This window comes from Marmota marmota, unplaced genomic scaffold (assembly GCF_001458135.2).
Source record: "Marmota marmota marmota unplaced genomic scaffold, marMar, whole genome shotgun sequence".
Lineage (NCBI taxonomy): Eukaryota > Metazoa > Chordata > Mammalia > Rodentia > Sciuridae > Marmota > Marmota marmota.
In genome coordinates this window covers 4,610,606-4,633,276 of record NW_026000026.1, presented here as the reverse complement: position 1 = coordinate 4,633,276, position 22,671 = coordinate 4,610,606, and the positions used below count along the sequence as shown (strand labels likewise).

The following is a 22,671-nucleotide window of genomic DNA, read 5'->3' as shown; positions in this document are numbered from 1 at the left end:
ATATTCTTTCAATAATCTTTCAAGTAACTGCAAAAAGCAAAAAATTATTGCTGGGCACAGTGGTGTACACCTGTAATCCCAGCAGCTTGAAAGGCTGAAGCAGAAGGATTACAAGTTTGAGGCCAACTTGGGCATCTTAGAGAGACCCTATCTCAAAAATAAAGAGGCCTGGGATGTAGCTCAGTAATAGAGTAGCCCTGGGTTCAATCCCTATCACTGAAAAAAAAAATACATATGTGTGTGTGTGTGTGTGTATGTGTGTGTGTGTATATATATATATATATATATATGTATGTATATATATATATATATATATATATATATATATATATATATATATATATATATANTGCTGTAGGTCTCACATGATAGGAAACTGCTCCAAGATTTTTAAAATACATAATTACTATTTTAAAGCACTCTAATTATGTGAGTGCTTAATACCATTTGAGTCATTAGATATGCTATTAATTGCTTAATGTGGAACAAGAGGAACAAAACTACACTACAGCAAGAAGCAGTTTATTTCTCCGTTCATCTGAAGTACAAAATTTTTAATTAAAATGTATAAGTCATAAAAATTGTGAAGTATTATTTGTGGGTATAGATTGGTATGTTTCTTTAGAAGATCTCATCAGTTCTTACAGCATGATGTTATTTATTTATTATTCACTTCAGTTTTTATAAAGCATATGCTTTATTTTTGGTAAATCAGGCTTTTACTGCATAAATGGGTTATAAGTTTTCCTATAAGCTTATAAGATTACCTTATCTAGTTGTATATGCTGGTCTTCTCTTAATTAAAACTTCCTATGAGGAGTCTTTTATTGCCTAACTCCACTGTACCAAATGCCAATTCTTATTCTTAAAGTACTTATCTGTGAAATTTATATATATTAACAGGTAATATTCTTTGATTATCCCCCCAAAATTTCTGTCCTACATGTCATTCTGGAAGATTTTGTTTGATGGGAGTACAATACAAGGCACACTAAAAGGAGGCCCTGCTTCATGAAATATTGAAAGTCTTGAGACCTCAGTTTCCTCCTATTACTCCTTTGTAACATAAAATAGAATTATTTGCCTTTACTCTTTTTTGTTTTTGTTTTTACCAAACTCCTTTTCTCCACTTTCTTCCCTACAAAGAAATCTTACAACTGATTCTCCAGTAATTAAGAAAACAACCTTTTTCTTCCTTTGGAGGGGGCAACGATACATTTTGGGCTTCGCAGGGTGTTAAAGCAATGATATAATCAGTTTTATACAAATTATTAAAAGGGACATTCTTTACCAAGCTGTGACAATGTACTCCTTAACTTAATAATAAAAATTGCCCAAGTGACAGTGTCTCTCTGCTGAATGGATTTTCTCATACCATCTGGTTGTCATTGTAGTTTTTTGTTGTTGCTTTCATTTAAAATGTGCTGATGATCTTGTTTTTATTCCGTAGCATTGAACAGATGGGTTGATTATTCTTTTCAGATATTAATAAGGCAGCGGAAAGAAGAAATATGAATACGGCTCCATCAAGACCCAGCCCCACACGAAGGTAAAGTACCCTGAAGCAGTGAGTTACCTTGGGAGAGTTGGGCTCTGGGGAGTTAAGCCCAACTGCATACATCAAGGGTCTTTTCTTCCCCCCCAGCAAATCAGAAACGCTCAAGCAAACAATAAGAATATGAACCTTGTGTGAAGGGCCTTGCTGCTTTTTTTAAACAATACATCAGGAGATGCAGAGGAAGCTTTGTGTTTTCGGTGGCAAACCCAGCAAGTTCAGCTTGCAACATGAGTTGCAGGCCATTGGAAGAGGATAAACCTCTGTCTTTCCCCAGCACACGTGTCAGTGGGAGCCTCCAGAGCAGAAGGAGTGCCCCAGGGTCGGTGGTGTGTGCCATGCTGCATTGCAGCAGGCAGCAGAGATTCGACTCTTCATTCCAAATGGCTGCCGGTCCAGATGTTAACCCAGGTTTACGGGAAGAGCTGCTTGAGAGATTGCTGCTATGCCTGTGCTGCAGATCCCCTGTTTGCTCGCATGCTTGGGTTACCTGTTTGAGGGGAAATAAAAAGGGCAAAACACTTCACCTCTCAAAAGTCTCCCTTTTTCTTAGCTTTCCTGGAAATAGAAGACATTTTCCCACTGTATTCTTCTTTCCAGTATATACAAAAGAGATAGTCCTGATGTATTCCCTCAAGATATGAATTAAATCGGTCCCTTCTCAGTGAAGAGTTTTAAAATGTTACCATTTGCACCAAAGATGCGCATATTACATTCAAGCTTTCTGGTTCCATAACAACACACAAGTGGATGCAGTGTGTGCAGTTTTGTGTGGAATGCAGATAGATATATTTCATATCTCGTGTCTCTTCAAGGCTCAACTGGATACTCAATATGGATTTTGCCTTTGCCCCTAGGTAATGCCAATTTTCCACAGAAAGTACATAACTAAACTACATCCCACAGTAAACTACATTTCCTACAGTGAACTGAACACTGCTGAATACAGTGAGTTGTAGTCTATACTGGTAATTCCACAGGACCCAGGAATATATCCAACTAATTGAGTTCTCAAACATAGCTACCCTGCTTGGGGCAAAAACACGTATTTTATTATAAGAAAAAATGGTTGCTGTATGTTTTATGTACATACTCCTACTTGAATGTGAAGGGAGAGTATTTTCTAGCTACCAGGAATAGAGTATATGTATGTACTCTTCTACTCTGCAGAGTTCAAGCAGACCCTCAGGGCAAGGTGGAGCTGCTGATTCTGGTGTTCTTTTTTTTTTTTTTTTTTTTTTTTTTCATTCTACCTGGACAGAGGAGTTGAATCCAACACAACAGTCATACCACAACTGTCATGCAAATGCCCTGGCCATCCATTGGTTTCACTGCAGAAGTGGGCATATACATTAGCATTCTGTCTGTCCTCTCAACACTATAAAGAATGCCTTCAGCTTGCAGGTAGATGCTGTGTTGGTTGCTTTGTGAGTATGTGAGTAGCCTGAAGAACATAAATAAATTCTTAGAGCTTCAGCAGTTCCATATGATGACTGTTTCCATTAGGATGTATCCAAGTATTCTGCAGATATTGGGCAGTCCCATCTGTATCATTTTCCACATTGTCCCAGTAATTATGGAATAGGGGTGGCTAAGTGTTCGCCTCTAATGATCAGAAACATGGGGCTCCCATTAGAAACTGTAGTTGCCAGGTGGCTTGAAAAGAAACATGGTGTATGTGTTTAATTTTCAAAAGAGCTCTGATGTGTGTTTCTCAACTAAGTGGCTTATCAGGAGGAGTAGGAATTTGTCACTAAAAAGTAAAATCCTTCCTCCCTCTTTCCTCATGATGCTTGTGATCTCTGGGTAGTGGTATCTGTTTTTAAAGATTAAAAGAAAGCATATACACATATACATTGCAGAGTAGAGACTAGTTTTTGTTTCTTTTATGCATAGAAATATTTATTTATTTATTTATTTAGGGTACTTGGATTGAACTTGGGGGCATTTGACCACTGAGCCACATCCCCAGCCCTATGTTGTATTTTATTTAGAGACAGGGTCTCACTGAATTGCTTATTAGCACCTCGCCTTTTGCTGAGGCTGACTTTGAACTCACGATCATCCTACCTCAGCTTCCTAAGCTGCTGGGATTACAGGTATGCACCACCACACCCGGCTCTTTTATGGATTGAAAGGGTATTTTATATCATCCTTATAATACTTAGCCAAATGCTTTTTAACATTTCAAGTTAAATGTAGATAAGATAATCACACATTTACAGTGTTGGGGAAATCACCAACTCCCCTGGTTGGAATCCAGCATAGCTATTGCTGAATTAATTTCATCCCAGCCTAAAATGCAACTCCATAATTTAAGGGAGGAAATAGTTTTATGCTCCTTTTCTTTTTAAGTAATAGTCCTTCCACAAACAAACAGCATTGGAGAGGGCCTTTTAAAATGAGCTCCTAGCCAGGTATAGTGTCACACACTTGCAATTCCAGTGATTCAGGCTTGGGCAGGAGGATCACAAGGTCAGAGCCAGTCTCAGCAACTTAGCAAGGCCCTGTCTCAAAATAAAAAAATAGAAAGGGCTGGGAATGTGACTCAGTGGTTAAGCATCTCTGGATTCAAACCCTTGTACCAAAAATTTAAAAATAAATAAAATGAGTCCCTTACCAACAATATAAATACAAAACTCATCTTTATATACCTCTTACAAACATCACATTCCACTCGGTGTGGTGGTGCATACCTGTAATCCGAGCAGCTCAGGAGGCTGAGACAGGAGAATTGTGAGTTCAAAGCCAGCCTCAGCAGAAGCAAGGCACTAAACAACTTAGTGAGACCCTGTCTCTAAATAAAATACAAAATAGGGCTGGGGATGTGGCTCAGTGCTTGAGTTCCCCTGAGTTCAATCCCTGGTACACCCCGCCAAAATAAAAATATCATTCCTCAGAACTAATTCTAAAATGAAGTTCTTTGAGTATGGGTGGGGTAATGGCTTCCTGCTTGACTTAAACTCAGTAGGACTGACAGCTAGGCTAATTCAGATTCGATTAACAGTCAGTTTTCCCCTTGGTGATAGGTTCCTAACTGGATTCCTCAGCATATCATTTAACATGATGAAATTCCATACAGTCATGCCTATTTGCTTCAGAGAATAAGAATGACCGCCTTTCATAAAATTTGTTTTGAGCCCCATTTAAATCCTGAGCAAAGTGTCCTAGATTTTTTATTAAAATAAATAAGCCAAACAAGTTGAATATCATATTCAAAAAAAAGCATCAACAGTTTGACCATTGCCCTGATCATGCTTTCTCTCTTAACCAGTAGACCAGAAGTAAAATGTGAAAAATAGGCTAGATGGGTAAGTGATCAACCTGGAAGGGGCTGATGGTTTCTCTGAGGGTGAATACTGCATATCTCTCTCTTTGGGTACATGCTTCCAGTCAAATCCTTGAGGTAGTCCTAAATGTCCCAGTATGTTGACAACACCAAACTTCACTTAATAGCCCTTTGTGCACCCAGTCATAGTGAACACATGTTCCCAGGAAAGGCGGGGGGACAGCTGCCTTTAACATCTTCAGTGCTGTCTACTTTTAATAAGAAAATTGTTTTTAAGCATGCTGGCACGACTTTTATAACACCTTGTTTTGCTGGACTTTAATCTTGAGTGTCAAACAGCAAGGTATCTTTGGGAATTTTCACAGGATTATCACCTCTTTAGATGTCTCTGTAAAACGTACTGTTGGCTTTGCTTTGTGTTTCAGTATCATACCTCTCTAATGACTCCAGCTGTCAATGTATAATTCTGACAGTATTGACCCAGCCAGGCACAGAGAACTCTGCATGAAGGATCCCTGCTCCAGATCACATTTCAGCCTGAATTCTTATCATTTAATCCCTGGGCCACTTCACTGGACTCCTTGGAGTACATTGCAGAGTTACCATACAAGTTGTCTAGCATTGACATTGGGCATTAGTCCTTCTTCAAAAACTGCATTGTGATTCTGGTTGTGTTTTAGTTGTTTTCAGAATCATTTTCAGTATAACACTTGTCAAACAAGGCATTAGAGTATCCCCCTATGCAATCGTGGCTCCCAAGTGTTAGAAGTTAAGACTATATGGTATTTTCTAAACCTTAACTTGGTCTACACCAAATGCTCTGCAGAGGATTTCCCCCATATATTTGTGAGTTACGTTGAGCCTGGTACCTCTTTGGTGAAGAGATTGGGGATTGGTTCATCAGAAATAACTTGGCTATGGGTAGGTTTCCTGTATAACCTGAGGTGCTCTCTACTTGTCCATGGGGCCTTAATCCCTTTGATAAGTGCTCGCTCCTTGGGTGAGACAGCTGTAGCTCTAGATGCCTCACAAAGATTCCAGGCTGTGATTACTTCCGTGCTAACACTTGAAGAAGAAGAGTCATCGGTTCTCAGCAAGTGCCGCCTCCACTAGTAGAAAAGTCATACCTGTGCTCGAGAAAATCTTCAGTCTGTTTCCTAGGGAGAAGCATGGACACTTAAACATTTGGATCTGCGAGGTGTGAATCTCATTGCACTCCATATCCTACCTGCATCTAATGGCAAAATTCTGCACAAGTCTTTTCTAACAGCATGGAGCCATCGTGATGAGGGAACAGCATTACTCAGCAACAAGTCACTTAAAAATACTTGTGGACAGTATCTATGTCAGAGTTCGAAGAGCTGATGAAGGATTTTTGTCAGGGTCAAAAGGCTGGCCCTTCCGAAGAAAATATTCCAGAGAACAGAAAGGAAGAAAGGAGATGACACCCTCTGCCAAAAAAAGGAAGTGAAAGACCGGCCTTCCTCCCCGACATGTACAGAGAGGCCCAGAGCGCCGTGCTGGGCCTGCGCTCAGTCTCTTGCTGAAGAGCAGCTGAAGGTTCATCACAGTCTTCTAAGATGATCATCGTCTTTCAGTTCATGCTATGTAGGCTCTTGAATGCCTAGTGCTCTGCAAGCTCCTTTGGTCCTCATTTAAATCCCCTAATCTACCTGCCAGAAGCACAGTGCTAGTCATCTGAACCTTGGTCTTTCCCTTCACCCATCCCTCCCTTTCCTCTACAATGTTTCCCAGTGATATGACTATTTCTCTCAAGGCAAAGAGCATCCTCCCCACCCCCATTTAGATAAAACAGCAGGATTTTAGTTGTTGGTCACCTTCAGTTTGTGGACTCTGTTGCTGAAATTTATTTAACCACTGTTCAATTTCTTTTTAGCCACTAGCGACATGGGACCTGAGGGTATGCTGCATTGGTTTCCCTTAGTAAAATACCTCTGGTGCCATGCAACGATATTGTGAACCTTATTTTGCTCAGAAACCTCTTTGTAACTTACTTATCATCAGAGGTCAAGCTTCTCATGCAGAAGGCTTTGTCTCCTCTGCACTCTGAATCCTACTTTTGTGAGCCTTGTTCTTGTTTTGAGAAAGATGGTGGGGCCAGCAACAGGAGCCTTTTTGTTCTAAGGAGTTCTTTGTTTGGATCCTAAAGTGACCCTAAAGGGTTTTTGTTTGTTTTTGTTTCCAGAAGAACAGCAGTCTGCTGTGGTGTTCATCTTTTGGATACAGGGGAGAAGCTCCCCCTTTTCATTTCAGAGAATTATTATCTTCTCTGTTCCTACTTCCTCTACTACCTTACCCTTGGTTCTTTTCCCCCATGTGAATATCACCTCTCCTACATTTTCCGACAACAGGCAGTTGAGAGGGAATTAGTGGTTGTGTTGTGGAAGAACTGTAGATTCTTTGAGGGAAGGAGAGGGACTTGCTGTCTCAAAACTGGAAGCATGGACCCCGATTTTGCAAAAACAGGGTTGTAGTCAAACTGCAGGGGTGGGTTCTGGCAGGTAAGTAAGGGTTTTCAATTGATTCAAAAGAATGAGAACCATGGTATTGGAGATGTAGCTCAGTGGTAGAGTGCTTGCCTAGCTTATGTGAAACCCTAGGTTCCAACCCAGCACCTTAAAGAAAAAGAAAAAAGGAAACCAAATAATAGCATTTACTGTCCTAAATCTGAATAACATGCTGTGACATGGTGTTCTTATCTGCTTCCCCACCGCCATTTCCACCAGCTCCAGGCTTTGTGTGTGCTGGTCTGTGGTCTGTCAGGTTCATGGTAGTTCAGTCCTGATTGCCAAGAATACTTGAAATCTGATTCCACCTCTAATGACTACTTCTAACTGCTCCCTAAGGCAGGTTTATCCGCTGATCATTAATAGTACAAAAATACTCCACAGTTGTCACTTCCTATTGGATCTACAGTGTTGGCCCACATTGTACACTACATTAGGTGTTATACATGTTAGTAGGATTATGTGACATAATAGGGGAAATTGAAAACTGTGGTTAGTCTGTACTTCATTCTGATAAAAACTGTTTAGCTCTCCTCATTTAAATCCCCTAATCTACCATATGGTTGCTCCCACAAATCAAGCATAGCAGTAAACCTAAAGACACATGACAAGACTACTTGCCTGTAGTCCCAGCTACTTGGGGCTGAGGCAGGAAGGTCACTTGAGTCCAGGTGTTCAAGACAAACCTGAGCAACATAATGAAACTTTCATCTCAGAAAGGAAAAACATACATACATATATTCCTTTTTTTCTTTTTGAGATAAGAACTTCTCATAGAAGCAGAATAGATATTTAATTGTGTGTGCTATGTCCAGGAGGATGAAGTGAAGTTGAGATTTTCTGTGAAGCTAATGGCACTGTGATTAATGCCTCGTGTAATCATGGTAAATAATAGAAGTTAAACAAAATACAGTGCCTGCTTTTGAGAGGCTTTAGTTTAGTAGAATAATTCAAAACATTAAACATTTACTGAGCTCCATGCTGTGTCCTAAGAATACAAAGCCTTCCCTGTTTGGGAGGGAAGCTGTGTGGACAAGCAATGTGGTGTTAGGTGATTTTGATGCTTTGTTAATATTGTAGTAGACTTACACAAACTAAAATGGCTACAGTGCCACTAGGCCATCAATGGGACCACCATTATATGCACAGCCCGTTGCTGACTGAAACCCATGTGGTGCATGACTAAATAAGAACAGATTGAAGTAGGTACTGGAGCAAGATGCAACATATTTATAGAGAATCTGCTGTGGGCCGGACATTGTTCTACATAAAGAAGAATCAAACATAGTCCTTGTCCTTGTGGAGCTTGCGATCTAGTAGGGCAGAGAGACATTAAACAAATAATAGATAATGTCAATTCGTGGTAAATGAATAAAAATGTGCTTGGGGGGTTGCAGATGTAGCTCACTGGTAGGATGCCTGCTTAGCATGCAGGAGGCACTAGGTTCAATCCTAGCACCACAGAAATAAACACCCAAGTGCTTGAAAATTTTCAGGGCACAGGAAGAAGGGATATTTCCATGCCAAGACCTTGAAAAGTAAACCTGGGTTCATTCCTGTTGTTCAAGTAATAGAATCAGGAAAGATCTGGGCTAGTTGTAGATGGAAATTTAGTATCGCCCAAAAGTGGTGAACTAGGGAGAGGGTGTGACACGGTTGGAACAGTTCGGAGCCAAGACTGAGCAGGACCTTTCTAGCCTTGGTAGAGATTTGAGGTTGCATTCTAAATACTGTGAGAAATCAGTGAAGGGCTTTTGCCTATTTGAATGATCACTCTAGAGTGATCTTTCTGGAGGAAAATCAGAAAAAAGGCAGACTTAGCAAGGCCCTAAAAGACACTCTCCAAAACATGTCTGGGGATGTAGCTCAGTGGTAACGCGCCTGGATTCAATCCCCAGAATCAAAAACAGAACAAAGAAGAAAGGAAAGAGCAGGAATGGGAAGGGTCCTTTCAAATGTTCTTCCTGTGGTTTGGGGAATGAGATGATTATGAGTTGTCTTTCAATAGAACCAGTGAGTTAAAAGTGGGCAGAACTGATGCCAACCACAGAGAACAAATGAACAGAATTTGGAAATGTGGTTAAAGAGTGCACACAGTTTTAGGCAAAGAATAGCATCTATTTTCCTGGCTTGAGCAATAAAGTAGTTAAGATGTGCCATTTACTGAAGTGGGCATTCCCTGGAGGAATAACCTAGGTTTTTTTCGGGGGGGTGGGGGTGAGGAGGGATCAGAATTCAGGGCAGGTTTTATGGAGGAGGTAATCTTTAAAGTGGGTCAAACACTAGACTTGTTACAAGTGGGGAAAAAAGATCCAAAAAGATAAAAAGTGCTCCGAGAGTTAAGCAGGAAGAGACCTCAGCAGTTATTAGGAAGGTTTCTTGGGAGACCCAGGACATGAATTTACATGTGGGGATTGGATGGCACCTGGCCTGGTCTAGGAAAAGAAAAACTGCAAGTAGGGAAACCATATGAACAAAAAATAAGACACGTTATGTGAATGAAGTCATGAGAACAATTTAAGTAGAACAGGAAGATTGAGCCACGAGAGAAAAAAGAGGTAATAGAAAGGAGCACAGTTTATTTATTTGCGATAGGGGTGTCCAAGGGCTTGGAATTTAAGCTGAGATTGTAAAAGGTGAATATTGGCATTTTAAGATGATTAGTATGATGTTTATATGTCAAATGAATTAAAATAAAATTGGGTTTTGTTTCAGTTTTGTTTTTTGGAAACTTTTATTAGTGCCAGCATAAAAGTAAGGGCTTCAGTTGGATTTACAAATCTAGAGGGAATGAAAAGAAAAAGTGAGGGGCTGGGGTTGTGGCTCAGTGGTAGAGCACTTGCCTAGCATGTGCAGGACCCTGGGTTCAATCCTCAACACCACATAAAAATAAATAAACAAAATAAAGGTATTTGTCCATCTACAACTAAAAAAAAAGAGAGAGAGAAAGAGTGAATAGGACTCAGGTGACTTGATGGGAATAGGGGCGGGGAGAAACAAAGTTAACTTTCAAGAACTTAAGCCTTAGTAACTGGGTAGTTGCTTTTTGGCCAAAGTGAATAAAGTTGGGAATGGGACTTAATTGAAGTAGAAAACTTTTGGTTTTAATTATGTTAGGGATGGGTTTACAGTGGAGTAAAATGTCTCATGAAGAGCACTGAGTCAAAGCAGGTCAGGTGTATTTGTGATTTCAAACACTGTGTAAAAGCAAAACCTTGGGCAAAAAGAAATCAGATTCTATATAAACACTTAGATTAAGAAAGACCACTATTATGTAGTTCTGCAAAGAAGAGAAACTGATTGTTCTTGATTCTTTGTGAATAGTGTTGTGCTTGCTTTTTTTCCCCTCAGTTTGATTGTCTTGCTATATATTTTAAGTGAGGTTTTCTGTACTTAAACAACAACTTCTTTTTTCACTTTATATGAGATTTTGCTGTTTGTTATACAGTACAGTAAGTGTTGGCCCTTACTCTATCCCTTCTACTTTTTCCTCCTGTAAAGTCTCTTGAACAAATCCAATGGGAGAAAATAGATTTGGGGGAAAAGCACTTTCACTTTGAAAACCCATTGAAATTGAGATTGAAATAACAGTTGGCATGTGCAAGGAATATCAAATTACTCCCTAAAGCCTGGTGAATACTATTACCTCAGTCAAAAGTTTTGGCTTTTGATAATTCATTCTTCCTTTGATGTCATAATCTTTTGAGATTCTCGAACCTTCTAAACTAGTTGCTGACCAGAAGGGTCAATATCCTTAAAATTTAGTCATATTCTGTTTCTCATCCGTGTTTTAGGGAAAGGCACTAGAGGGTGGGGGCTTCCTTCTGTAAAGAGCTGAAGGGTTGACTCTCTGCAGTCTCTTTTTCTTAGCATCTTCTTACTACCTCCCACAGGGATCCCTATGGCTTTGGAGATAGTCGAGATACAAGGCGTGATCGATCTCCAATCCGAGGAAGTCCAAGGAGAGAACCCAGGGATGGCAGAAATGGCCGGGATGCCCGTGATAGCAGAGACATTCGAGACCCCCGAGACTTGCGGGACCACAGAGACAGCAGAGACATTCGGGATCACAGAGACAGCAGAAGTATGCGCGATGCTCGGGACATGAGGGATCTTAGAGACTTTCGTGACCTAAGAGACTCTAGGGATTTTCGAGATCACCGGGACCCCATGTATGACAGATACAGAGACATGAGAGACTCCCGAGAGCCTATGTACAGGTACTTACATGGCTGCCATGCTTCCTTTTTGTTAACAGCCTTTGTGTGTTTTGCTGAATTAAGTGACAGCTCTAAAAAGGCAGTGACTTTATCAGCCTTGCATTTTCTGTGTATATCAAGTAGTAGACATGGTGCTGGTGCTCAATAAATTTTGCTGAAATGTGTGAATGATTGATTAGTTATGCTTAGTGAATGAATCTGGATTTTTCTAGGTCCTGGAAAAGACAACACTGTACAGATGAAAACAGAAAAAAGTACAAAGTTGTTGGCAAGGCAAAAACCCAGGGAGGAGATACACAAATAGCCAATAAATATATGAAAAGATGTTCCATGTCATTAGTCATCAGGGGAATGAAAATGAAAGCCACAGTGAGATACCACTTCATATTTACTAGGATGGTTATAATAATTTTTTTTTTTTTTATGTGTGTGTGGTACTGGGGATTGAACCCAGGGCCTCCTGCATGCGAGGCAAGCACTCCACCAACCAAGCACTCTATCCCCAGCCCCACATAATAATTTTTTTATACAGAAAATTACTAGTATCTTCAAGGTATGGAGAAATTGGAACCCTCTTACATTGCTGGTAGATGTGTAAAATGGTATATAGCCCCTGTGGGGAAAAATTTGGTAGTTCCTCAAAAAGTTAAGTATAAAATTATCATGATTCATTAGTTCTATTCCTGAGTATATACCCAAAAGAATTGAAAAGAGAGCCTCAATTATACATGAATGTGCATAGCAGCACTATTCATACAAGACAAAAACTAGAATCAATCTAAATGACTATCAAGAGATGAATGGATTTTTAAAATGTTATAGATACATACAATGGAATATTATCTGGCTGTAAAAACTCATGGAGTTCTGATATATGTTAAAACATGGATGGCCCTTGAAAACATGCTAAGTGAAACAAGTCAGTCATACACACATACACACACAAAATTCCCAGTTATTGTATGCTTCTACCTATATGAAATATCTGGAATAGGCAAATTCATAAAGACTGAAAATAGATATTACCAGGGGCTAGAGAGAGGGAGGAATAGGGAGTTACTGCTTCATGAGCAGAATTTCTGTTTGAGGTGATGGAAGTTTTGGAAATAGATAATGGTAACATTTGTACAACATTGTAATTCCACTGGATTCTACACTCAGAAATGGTTAAAATGGCAAATTATTATTATATATTTACTACAACTTCTAGGTCTTAAAATTTTTTCTAAATCTGGTTTTTGCATATAGGACAGAATTTTAACTTGGTGAAAACTTCCCTAACTTTTCAGGAGAGAAGGCTCTTATGATCGATACCTGCGGATGGATGACTATTGCAGGAGAAAGGATGACTCTTACTTTGACCGTTACAGAGACAGCTTTGATGGACGAGGCCCTCCTGGCCCAGAAAGTCAGTCTCGTGCAAAAGGTAAAGTAGCAGAAACAGTCTATTCCTAGTACTGTGGTAAAACACTACAAAAGACACTAATAACCAATACCCCAGTTGAAAGGGGGCTAATACATAGTTGGGCAGGCAGGTCATTAAAAGAAATAAAAATAGCTTGTTAATGTTTAGAGAACATTCAGTTTGAAAATAATTTTTAAGTTCAAATTAACACCATCATCTGGTCTAGTCATACATCAAGAAATACAAAATTCCAGAAATGAGAAATGAACAGAATATTGGAGCAGAAAACATTAAATACTTGCTTTTGTGCTCATTGACTAGCTATGACTGTCTGGAATATTTATACAAAATGGGTTTTTGTTTGTTTCTTTATCATTTTTACCTGATCACATCTCTCTTTTTTAGGTAAAGACAAACTTGGGTCTATTTATTTATTTATTTATTTATTTTTAGAAAAAGCATAAAGGGTTTATTTAGTGAAAGGAAATATGCCCCAGGGGAATGTGGAGTAAGCTGTCTCAAGACAGGAAGTGGATTTTTCTCAATACACCTTTTTTTTTCAGTGAGCTGGGTGTAGTGGCAGCGCATGCTTGTAATCCCAGAGATTCAGGAGACTGAGGCAGGAGGATCAAAAGTCAGAGGCCAGCCTCAGCAGTTTAGAGAGACCCGTAACAGCTTAACAAGACCCTATCTCAAAATAAATACTAAAAATTTAGGGCTGGGGTGGTAGCTCAGTGGTAAAGTGTACCTGTGTTTAATCACCACTACCACAAAAAAGTCTGTGCCTTTTAATCCATTTCATTTTTATGAATTTAAGAGTGAAAAAAATATATTATTTTTAGGAGGTAGATGTAAGAATTAATTTAGAGAGTCCTCTGGCTTATTTTTGTAGAAGGACAGTCCTTATTTTAGATTTCCCTGGTGGTATCTTGCAGAGCGTTTGAAACGTGAGGAACGGCGTAGAGAAGAGCTTTACCGTCAATATTTTGAGGAAATCCAGAGACGCTTTGATGCGGAGAGACCTGTGGATTGTTCTGTGATTGTGGTCAACAAGCAGACTAAGTAAGACCCCTTGGATACCTCTCCCTAATGAGAAGATGGGTCAGAAGAAAAAGTTCAGGCTCCTGCTTAGCTGCTTACCCACTGAACTTGGGCTTGCCCACTGAATTCTGGTATTGTTATGAGCATTAGCCAGAGTTCTTTGAGTTGTAGGTGACAGAAAACCCAATTCAATCTGCCTTGAATCCAAAAGGGAAATTTTTGGATTGCTCAGTTGGGAAGTCCAGACATGGCCTCATCCATGGTCATACTGTGCCATCAGGACTTGGTCTCTGGTTGGCATCTTGGCACAGCTTCCCTCGGTGTTTCCATCATTCTCATGCAGGTTTTCTACTAGAAAAGGCAGACTAGCTAGATAAGTGTTTTCTGAGCTTAACAAACCCTTTGAAAGAGAGCTTCATTTTCCTAAAGTCCTGGATTATTCTCATTAGATTGGCCTGGCTCACTTTCCCCATCACTGATCTTGTCACTTTGGCCAGGGGTATTAGAATGCCATATGTCTGTACCCACCCTAAAGCTGGAGGTGGGGTTAGACCCATGTGAACTGAGAGTGGGAGAGGGAGTAGGTATTAATCAAGCAAAGCAATAGTTCCCCTTCTGTGGGACAGTCCCAAATCCCTAATCGTTTGGGAAGCACATGTCTGGGTTTTCCAACCAAAACTGTGCCTGCTTTGTGAAGGGCCCTGGCCTTGCAGAACTGTTAGATGACCATGTTAGCCAACCCAGAATTGGTAGCACAGCTCTGTTTCACCTCTACATTCTCACCTGGGAAGAGGCAGAGCCGAGAAACAGAAAGAGAGATGGCAGCTTGCAGTCTCGACAGTAGCTGTGTTCCCTTTCCCCAGTTGGTTAGTAAATAACATCATGTATTTTCTCGTAGTTTGGGGTTAAAGAGCTAATTTCAAGTCAGTGACTAGGGAAATAGGTGTTGAGACACCAAGCAGCAGGCAGAGTTCACAGGCTCTGGGCAACCTTGTTCAGAGATAAATGCTGCTTTTACTGTAGCTTTTTCTGGATAATACATGATAATAATAGCTGTCCTTTTCTGAGCACCTACTTTGTAGTACCCCATGCTAGGTGCTTTACGTAAATTATTTTTAATCTTCACAGTGATCATGTTACATGTGTATTCCTTCAGCAAGTGTAGATACCAGGTTCAAGGTCTTAATAGCAGCAATAAGCAAACACACAGCCCTTTCCTCTTGTGGACTCACAACCAGTTTGGAAAATGAAGAAAAAAATATGTGGGTGATGAGAAAAGAAGAGAATATCAGAGATCTAATTAAATTGGAAGGAAAGTAAAGGAAATGACATAGGAGCTGAGCCATATTATTATTGTTTCATTGGTTAAAAAAAAAATATGAAATTGGTTTTTCATTGGATTTACTTAAACATTCACAATTTTGCAAACAAATGTTGGGGCTGGGATTCAACTTTTTAGCATGAACGCCTGTGTTTTCCCCACTGCTATGCAGACTGCCCAAAGGCAGATAAGTGCTGCAGGTCTTAGGCAGCAGGATGAGCTAAGGAAGGACCACTGGACTAGAGAATCAACAGAAGTGTATCAAATACTGGACTACTGTCAGATTCCTCTGTGACCTCAAGTAGGTCACAGCCATTCTGGAAAAGCCAGTGGAAGGAGGGTGGTCTAGATCCTTGGAACCTCAGGGAGGAATTGGGGGTAGAATTTGAATTCTCTGCAGGCACATGTGCAGCTGAAGTGCAACAGTGTGCAGATTGAGAGTTGGTCGAGAAGCACTGACCTGATCCGGTTTACTTTTGCAGAGATTACGCTGAGTCTGTGGGGCGGAAGGTGAGAGACCTAGGCATGGTGGTGGACTTGATCTTCCTCAACACAGAGGTGTCACTCTCTCAAGCCTTGGAGGATGTTAGCAGGGGAGGGTCTCCTTTTGCTATTGTCATCACTCAGCAACACCAGATTCATCGTTCCTGTACAGTCAACATCATGTTTGGAACCCCACAAGGTATGGAGACCCAAATAGGCCAGAATCTCAGAGGACAGTTGTTAGCACTTTAATTTTTCTATGCCTAAGAAATAGATTTTGGGCAGATGACTCACGTATCAGCTCAAACACAGTAGGCCCCCTCCCTAAGTTTAATGCCCTAGAAGAGACTTGCGTATCATTTATTCGTCTTATTTTCTCAGCGATACAGTTCAGAGTCTTCTTTCTACTTAACCATTAGGTGTATGCAGTAAATATGCTGGCAAACATTTAATCAGCTCTGAGGTAAGGGGATAGTCTGTAGCATTCGTTGATTTCTGTGGTGTAAATACCCCCGGTATGTCCCCTTTCAAGTCATGAAGGTGAAGCACTGAAAGGAGAGTTGGAAAGAAATGCACCCATTGAGCTCTGGCCAGTGAGATCTGGCTCCCGCAGGTCTCTGGTGCACACTGTGCTGAAATGCAATAGAATCCTTGCCTTCACCCAGCGCTCTAATGGGAACAGAGACTGTCACAGACAGGATCCTGGTACTGTGCTGGAGAAGTGAGTAGGTGGGCTGCGAGGACAGGGAAGAGGTTCTGACCCCTAGATGCCCTTCAATTCCTTCTCCAAAGTAGTGCTTTGATACCCAAGTGTGAAGACTTAGCTAGCTGTGCCCTACTCGGGGCTCTTACAGCCTGGACTTTCCCTTTCCCACCACACCCAGGATCTCTCTTGGCCAGACTAGCTGTGCTCATAGCCTCAGAATATGTTGGGATCTCTGGTGAGTCAGTTGTCTCCACGGAACAGTCCTCAAGATGTGTGAGGACAGTTAAGAAAGTTCTGAGACGTCTTCTCTCCATCCTGCAAAGTTGTTGCCCACTGGTAGAGTGCGAGGTTATTTGGGGTCACAATTTGATCTTAATCCATGACTTTTGAACTGATGAATTAAGAAACAGTAGTCCAGCTCTGTCCTGAGGTGCACAGTGGAAAGCCAGGCTTTACAGAGGGCTTTTTGGCCTCCTGCTGCTGGTCTCGAGGCTGCCGGCCTGCCTCCCATGGTTACTCACCACATGGTCTGTTTGAATCTGTGGGAGGCTGTCATGTTTCTTTGGGTTTTACTACCAGTCTGTGATCTAGGAATTTCCCCAAAGAAAGAGCTCTATACAAAGGTGGGCATTCTCCACCAAGCATAGCCATTCCCCTCTCCTCCCCATCCCACCCCTCTCCCAGTCTCAAGGCTTTTTGTCATCAAAATGGTTTTCTTGCTAGTTTGAGGCTAGGAAAGGCTTGGTAGAGTACAGCAGGTGGGCACTCAGATCTGTCATAGGAGAAAATAACTCATGTCGTTCCCTCCTACAGAGCATCGCAACATGCCCCAGGCAGATGCCATGGTACTGGTGGCCAGAAATTATGAGCGCTACAAAAATGAGTGCCGCGAGAAGGAACGTGAGGAGATTGCCAGACAGGCAGCCAAGATGGCTGATGAAGCCATCCTCCAGGAAAGAGAGCGAGGAGGCCCAGAGGAGGGAGTGCGTGGGGGGCACCCTCCCGCCATCCAGAGCCTCATCAACCTGCTGGCAGACAATAGGTACCTCACTGCCGAAGAAACGGACAAGATCATTAACTACCTGCGAGAGCGGAAGGAGCGGCTTATGAGGAGCAGCACCGACTCTCTGCCTGGTGAGCTACGTGGCAGGGCCGAGGTGAAGTTCTGACTCTGCATTTCTCTAATCCCCAGGCTCTGTTGGGAGGGTGTGAGCCCAGGGCTCCCTGGGTGGGTGAGAGAGAGGAACCCATCCCTTGGGTTCTCTCATGGGCCATCCATGCTAATTTGATTAACGATAACTTTAAGATTCAAGTACTGAATTCTGACCCCTGTGATGCACCGTGGTGGGCTAGTATTGCCGGCTCCCTGGTAGTCAAGGTGGATGCCACTCTGACCTTTGCTTTTTTCCAGTTTTCTTTGGAAATGGGGCTATTGTCTGTAAATAGCACATATGTACCATGAAGTGGCCCCTTTGGGAAATTGATGTCATTGTCTGTGTACCATGTGATTGATGTGATTCAGTGATTGTTTTTCTTCCCTGGGCTGCTCGGCCTCCTGCCCTTGGGGGGTACTTTCAACCAGATGCCTCCCTCTTTTTGTCTTCCAGGCCCGATTTCCCGCCAACCACTCGGGCCGACCTCGGGTGCCTCGCTGAAGACACAGCCAAGCTCCCAACCGCTCCAGAGCGGCCAAGTGCTCCCCTCTGCTACACCCACTCCAGCTGCACCCCCCACCTCCCAGCAAGAGCTTCAGGCCAAAATCCTCAGCCTCTTCAATAGTGGCACGGTTGCGGCCAATAGCAGCTCCGCATCCCCCTCAGTTGCTGCCGGAAGCACCCAGAACCAGAATTTTTCCACAGCAGTGAACAACCAGCCTCAGCAAAGATCACAGGCCTCTGGCAATCAACCTCCAAACATTTTGGGACAGGCAGGATCTGCTCGGAACATGGGCCCCAGGCCTGGGGCTCCTTCCCAAGGGCTGTTTGGCCAGCCCTCCAGTCGCCTGGCACCTGCTAGCAACATGGCTAGCCAGAGGCCCATGTCATCCACAGGCATCAACTTTGACAATCCAAGTGTACAGAAGGCTCTGGACACTCTGATCCAGAGTGGCCCTGCTCTCTCTCACCTGGTTAGCCAAACCACAGCACAGGTGGGGCGGCCCCAGGGCCCCATGGGATCTTACCAGAGGCATTACTGAGGCTAAATTGTTCAACCATCCCTAGTCCCCTCCTCCCCTGGCCTCCTTCCACTTCATTCTAAATAGAGTTGTTTGGAGGATGTTGTCTGCGGCTCCAGGTCTGCACCGAGTGTCATGAGTTTCTATACCTGCGCTCTCTTCTGCCCAAGGCTGTGGCTTACTCCTCACAGAGTCAGAGCTTACACTGCATTTGGGGGTGTATCTTTTTTTGGTTTTTGGTAGGGGTCACCGAGGTAGTCCAGGCGTCTGGGCTGTTTATATTGATGGGGCTTCCCTGGTTCCTCTGTCTGCCGGATTGTGGGGGAAAGGAAGAAGCCACGTCTGAGCTGGCATTTGTCATGACAGTAGCCATCACCTTTGCTTATTTTGATCCTGCCTAGTCATGCCCTCCTTGCACGTGTTGACCAGAGCTGCAGCTCCTGCCAGGTACAGTGTCGTCACCATGCGCCATCCCATGTGTATGGGATCCTGCTCGAGGCTCAGATCAGCACCCGGCCACGAGGGGGAGCCACAGGAGGAGGGTCTCCTGCCTGCAGCAGGGTGATGACCAATTGGAAGTTTTGGGGGCGATACTTGTTTCTTGTTTTGTTTTCATTTTGGAGGATCCCTAGGGGGGGACTGAACAGCTCCAGTCACCAGCAGTTTGGCACTAACTCTTCCCCAAAACATCTCTGTCAGCACCTCCCTCTCCAGTGGCACTGCAGGGAGTGGATCTGAGAAGGCAGCTTGGACTCTGGCAGTGGATCCCGTTGTTCCAGTGATTTGTTTTGAGAGTTTAGCTCAAAAACCCAGGCTGTTGTCTTCATCTGCCTCTTGTTCTGTTTCCTGAGCAGCAGGAGGTAGGGACCATTTCGATGTCATACTGTTGGTAGCTGGACATGTTCTCCATGCAGACAGCGTTCGTAACCTTTGAGCCAGAGTGAGATGTTGGAGGGCCTCTGGCTGCTGCTCTGAATGGAGCAGAAAGAAACCACCCTCTCCCTGGGGCTGTGCCCACTCAAGCCCCGTGGATCGTCTGCACGGGCCTCTGGCAGGGCTGAGGGCAGAGACTTCAGCTGAGTCCCTGCCAGTGGCTGAGCAAACAGTGGTTTCAAAACTCAAGGTCCCCAAATGACAGCATTTTATGTTCTGACCCGTTTGTGTTATATAGTGTTTTGTTTTGTTTTGTTTTGTTTTTCCTTTTTGGAACTCTTGTGTTGTTAATAAAATGAATGATTACTTTTTAATTAAAATGAAAAAGTCAACACTGTGTTCATCTTTCTTGGGTGTCGATGGTATCTGCAGCACCTCTTTGCAGGGCACTTTTTCCGGGGTTAGAAGGTGAGGAGCCCCTTCTGGTCTGCCACTGCTTGTCCTCAACTTAGGGTCAGGCCTCAAAACCTCTTCACCCTGCCGGAGCCTCATGAGTTTCTACACCTGCTCTCTCTCCTGCCAAGTCCCTCGGCCTCTCTGTGCAGTTCCCCTAGTGAGAAGCTGTCCCGATAGTTCAGGGCAGAAGCCCACTTGCTAGTTATGCCGTTCAGCATCCTGCTTCTGGCAGACATGCAGTGTCAACAGGTGGTCCCCTTGTTCTAGGAAAGGAAGGTGGTTGTGAGGGGGTCTTCTCTGGCTGATGGGGAGGGGAACACTTCTGTTTTGATCTCAGCTGGTGCTCTGTGCTCACTCTTGTGCGGGTAGCTGGTGTACTCTCCAGTCAGAACCTGAGCGCTTTAGAGAGCCCCCTAGACACCTAGGAAGTGCAGGTGCCTCCAGGCACAGGAGTGATCCTTGGGCAGTGCTTGCCGGGACAGGGCCCCAGTGCTGCCCACACACAAATTGGACAGCCAGACCCGGTGCATTCGCTTGCCTCTTCTGTCAGCAGAGTTCAATGTTTCTGACAAGAGTCCAGTTCCTCCTTGAGGGCCCCCTGGAGTTCCAAATAGCACACCTCAGGCCATGAAGGGTATCATAAAATTATTTTTATTGCATTTTGTGCAGACGAGAGTCTAAAAAATTAATACAGTAAAAGCCTTAAAGCATTAAATGGGAGCATTCAACAATAAAGGAAAGAACGAAACCTCTCCTTTTCATATTGGCACGAAGAACACAAGGTCAATACTGAGGCAGGATGCGGAATACTGAAACACTGAAAATTAAAGGCAGGCCTAGTAATAATAGTAATAATAGTAATAAATACTCTGGATTTGGTTTGCAACCTCTCCTATTTACAAGGTTTTCAACTTCATTGCATTGCCCTGCACATAGATCTTCTAAAACAAAAGCAACACTAGTTAATCACTACAAGGCTATTGAAATATTGCACTCAGAATAAAAGTCACTTGAATGGACATGAAACATCTAGCTACAGTGATTATAAAGATAATTTGATGAATGACGTGATAACATTCATAACAAATATTGCACATGTAGCACAGAAAACTTGGGTTTTTGTTGTGGGATGTTTGTTTCATCAACGGAAACTTTGCTCTTGCCAACCAGACGGTCTGGGCCCAGATAGTGCAACTTTGGTTCCCTAATTGGTGTTGACCACCACCACCGCCCAGCCCCACCACTTTAAACCAAAATGCTCAGGCCCCCAGAAAGCAGGACCCGTGGTTCTCAGAGGGAGGGCTTTTGGAAGATGCAGGGGGCTGGTGTCTAAATAATTCCAACTTTCTGACTAGTTCTTGGAAGAATCTATCTAGTCCCCGATTAAATTTAACCGGCAGACCTCCAGACCTATCCCCAACCTCACCTGACCCTGTCTAGATGGCACCAGCTGCAGCTCTCTGCCTTGGGCTCAAAGGAAAGGAGGTGATGAGGTCAGGAGTACCCAGTGGCCCCAGCTCAGGGAGATGGGCAGGATGTCTAACTAGGTGCGCAGTTCAGGGCCCTGGGGCTGGAGATGCTGCACCCAGTCCCAGAGGGCGCTGGAACGAGCATGCAGTGCCTGTCCCCCTTAGTGCCCTGGGGGAAGGAAACAGCCCAAACGCTTTCCCTATGGGCAGAGTGCGCCTCCGACCGACCCGGCTGCTGGGGAGAAGCGACAAGGACTGGAGTCAGCCCGAGGAAGCCAAAGGCCTTGGGTCCTAGTTAGAGGATAGGGAGGTGCTAACCTCTAAGCTCATGTGACCCCAGATGCCTGGGGGATGTACTAGAGGCGCTGCTAGGCAGGGAGGCCTGGCCTCAGAACACGGAGTAGGCGGCGGAAACCCAAGACCGGAGCTGCGGATTGGGACAGGGGAGGGAACATCAGGGGCGGTGCTGGGGCCTCCCAGGGGGTCTGACCCCTAAACCAGAATTGCCCCCTCCTCCCTCAACTGACCCAGGGAGGAAACTCTGGGGGTGCGCCCTCCAGCTCCACGATTTCAGTCTTTGGCGAGGAGCCATGGGATGGGGGAGCAGGCGACAAGCCAACTGAGGAGAGACGCCTGCTCCCCAGCGAAGGCACCGGGGCGGGGCTTCCTCGGTGGGGCGCGGGCCTCTCTGGGTTTCTCCCTCCGAAGAGCGCCCCTCCCCTATCCTGGCCCCAACTTGCATAAGAGCCGAAGAGAGGAGGCTGTGCACGCGCCTCTGCAGCCACAGTGGAGGCTCCCATCCGCTGGGAGGCGAGTCCACGGGAAGCAGCCGCGTCTCACTTCGTCTCCGAAAAGAACTAGAGGGAAGGGAAGGGAGCCAAGGGCGCGCGCAAAGGACGAGGAGGCGAGAGCGGACGGAGCGAGGGTGTCGAGGGACCAGGACCAGGACCACGACCCCCGCCTGGGCCTAAAGCACTTTCGCTCTCAAACTCTCGAACGTCAAGGAAAACTCGGCTTCCCAGGCCTCCGCCTCCCCGGCGCCCCAGCGGGAGGGCTGGACCGTGGCGAGGAGTCCCTTGCGCTTCTAGTTACATAAATATGGGGACTTTAAAAATACACGCGATGTCTCCTGTACACTATGTATAGGCT

The 22,671-nt window shown here is 43.8% G+C and overlaps 1 protein-coding gene across 3 annotated transcripts; it reads left to right on the top strand.

Moving 5' to 3' along the window:
- Positions 1-1,002: 1,002 nt before the first annotated feature.
- On the top strand, positions 1,003-19,989 carry Ncoa5 (nuclear receptor coactivator 5). Of its 3 annotated transcripts, none has more exons than XM_015479018.2 (7): positions 1,003-1,549; positions 11,266-11,592; positions 12,882-13,018; positions 13,933-14,059; positions 15,842-16,041; positions 17,362-17,682; positions 18,156-19,989. In XM_015479018.2, the coding sequence occupies exons 1-7, from the start codon at positions 1,512-1,514 to the stop codon at positions 18,743-18,745; spliced, it is 1,740 nt and encodes a 579-aa protein (XP_015334504.1). In that variant the 5' UTR covers positions 1,003-1,511; the 3' UTR covers positions 18,746-19,989. The 3 variants fall into 3 exon arrangements, with proteins under 3 accessions (XP_015334504.1, XP_048666731.1, XP_048666732.1); XM_048810774.1 differs by having other exon boundaries at positions 1,293-1,549; positions 17,362-17,705; XM_048810775.1 differs by lacking the exon at positions 1,003-1,549 and having other exon boundaries at positions 11,274-11,416; positions 11,560-11,592; positions 17,362-17,705; positions 18,156-18,350.
- Positions 19,990-22,671: the final 2,682 nt, after the last annotated feature.

Bases quoted from the DNA above. Each gene is read 5' to 3' on its own strand.
- Ncoa5 (XM_015479018.2), top strand. From the start codon at position 1,512: ATGAATACGGCTCCATCAAGACCCAGCCCCACACGAAG. The intron at 1,550-11,265 runs GTAAAGTACCCT...TACCTCCCACAG, and splicing joins AGACCCAGCCCCACACGAAG to GGATCCCTATGGCTTTGGAG. The intron at 13,019-13,932 runs GTAAAGTAGCAG...GGTATCTTGCAG, and splicing joins AAGTCAGTCTCGTGCAAAAG to AGCGTTTGAAACGTGAGGAA.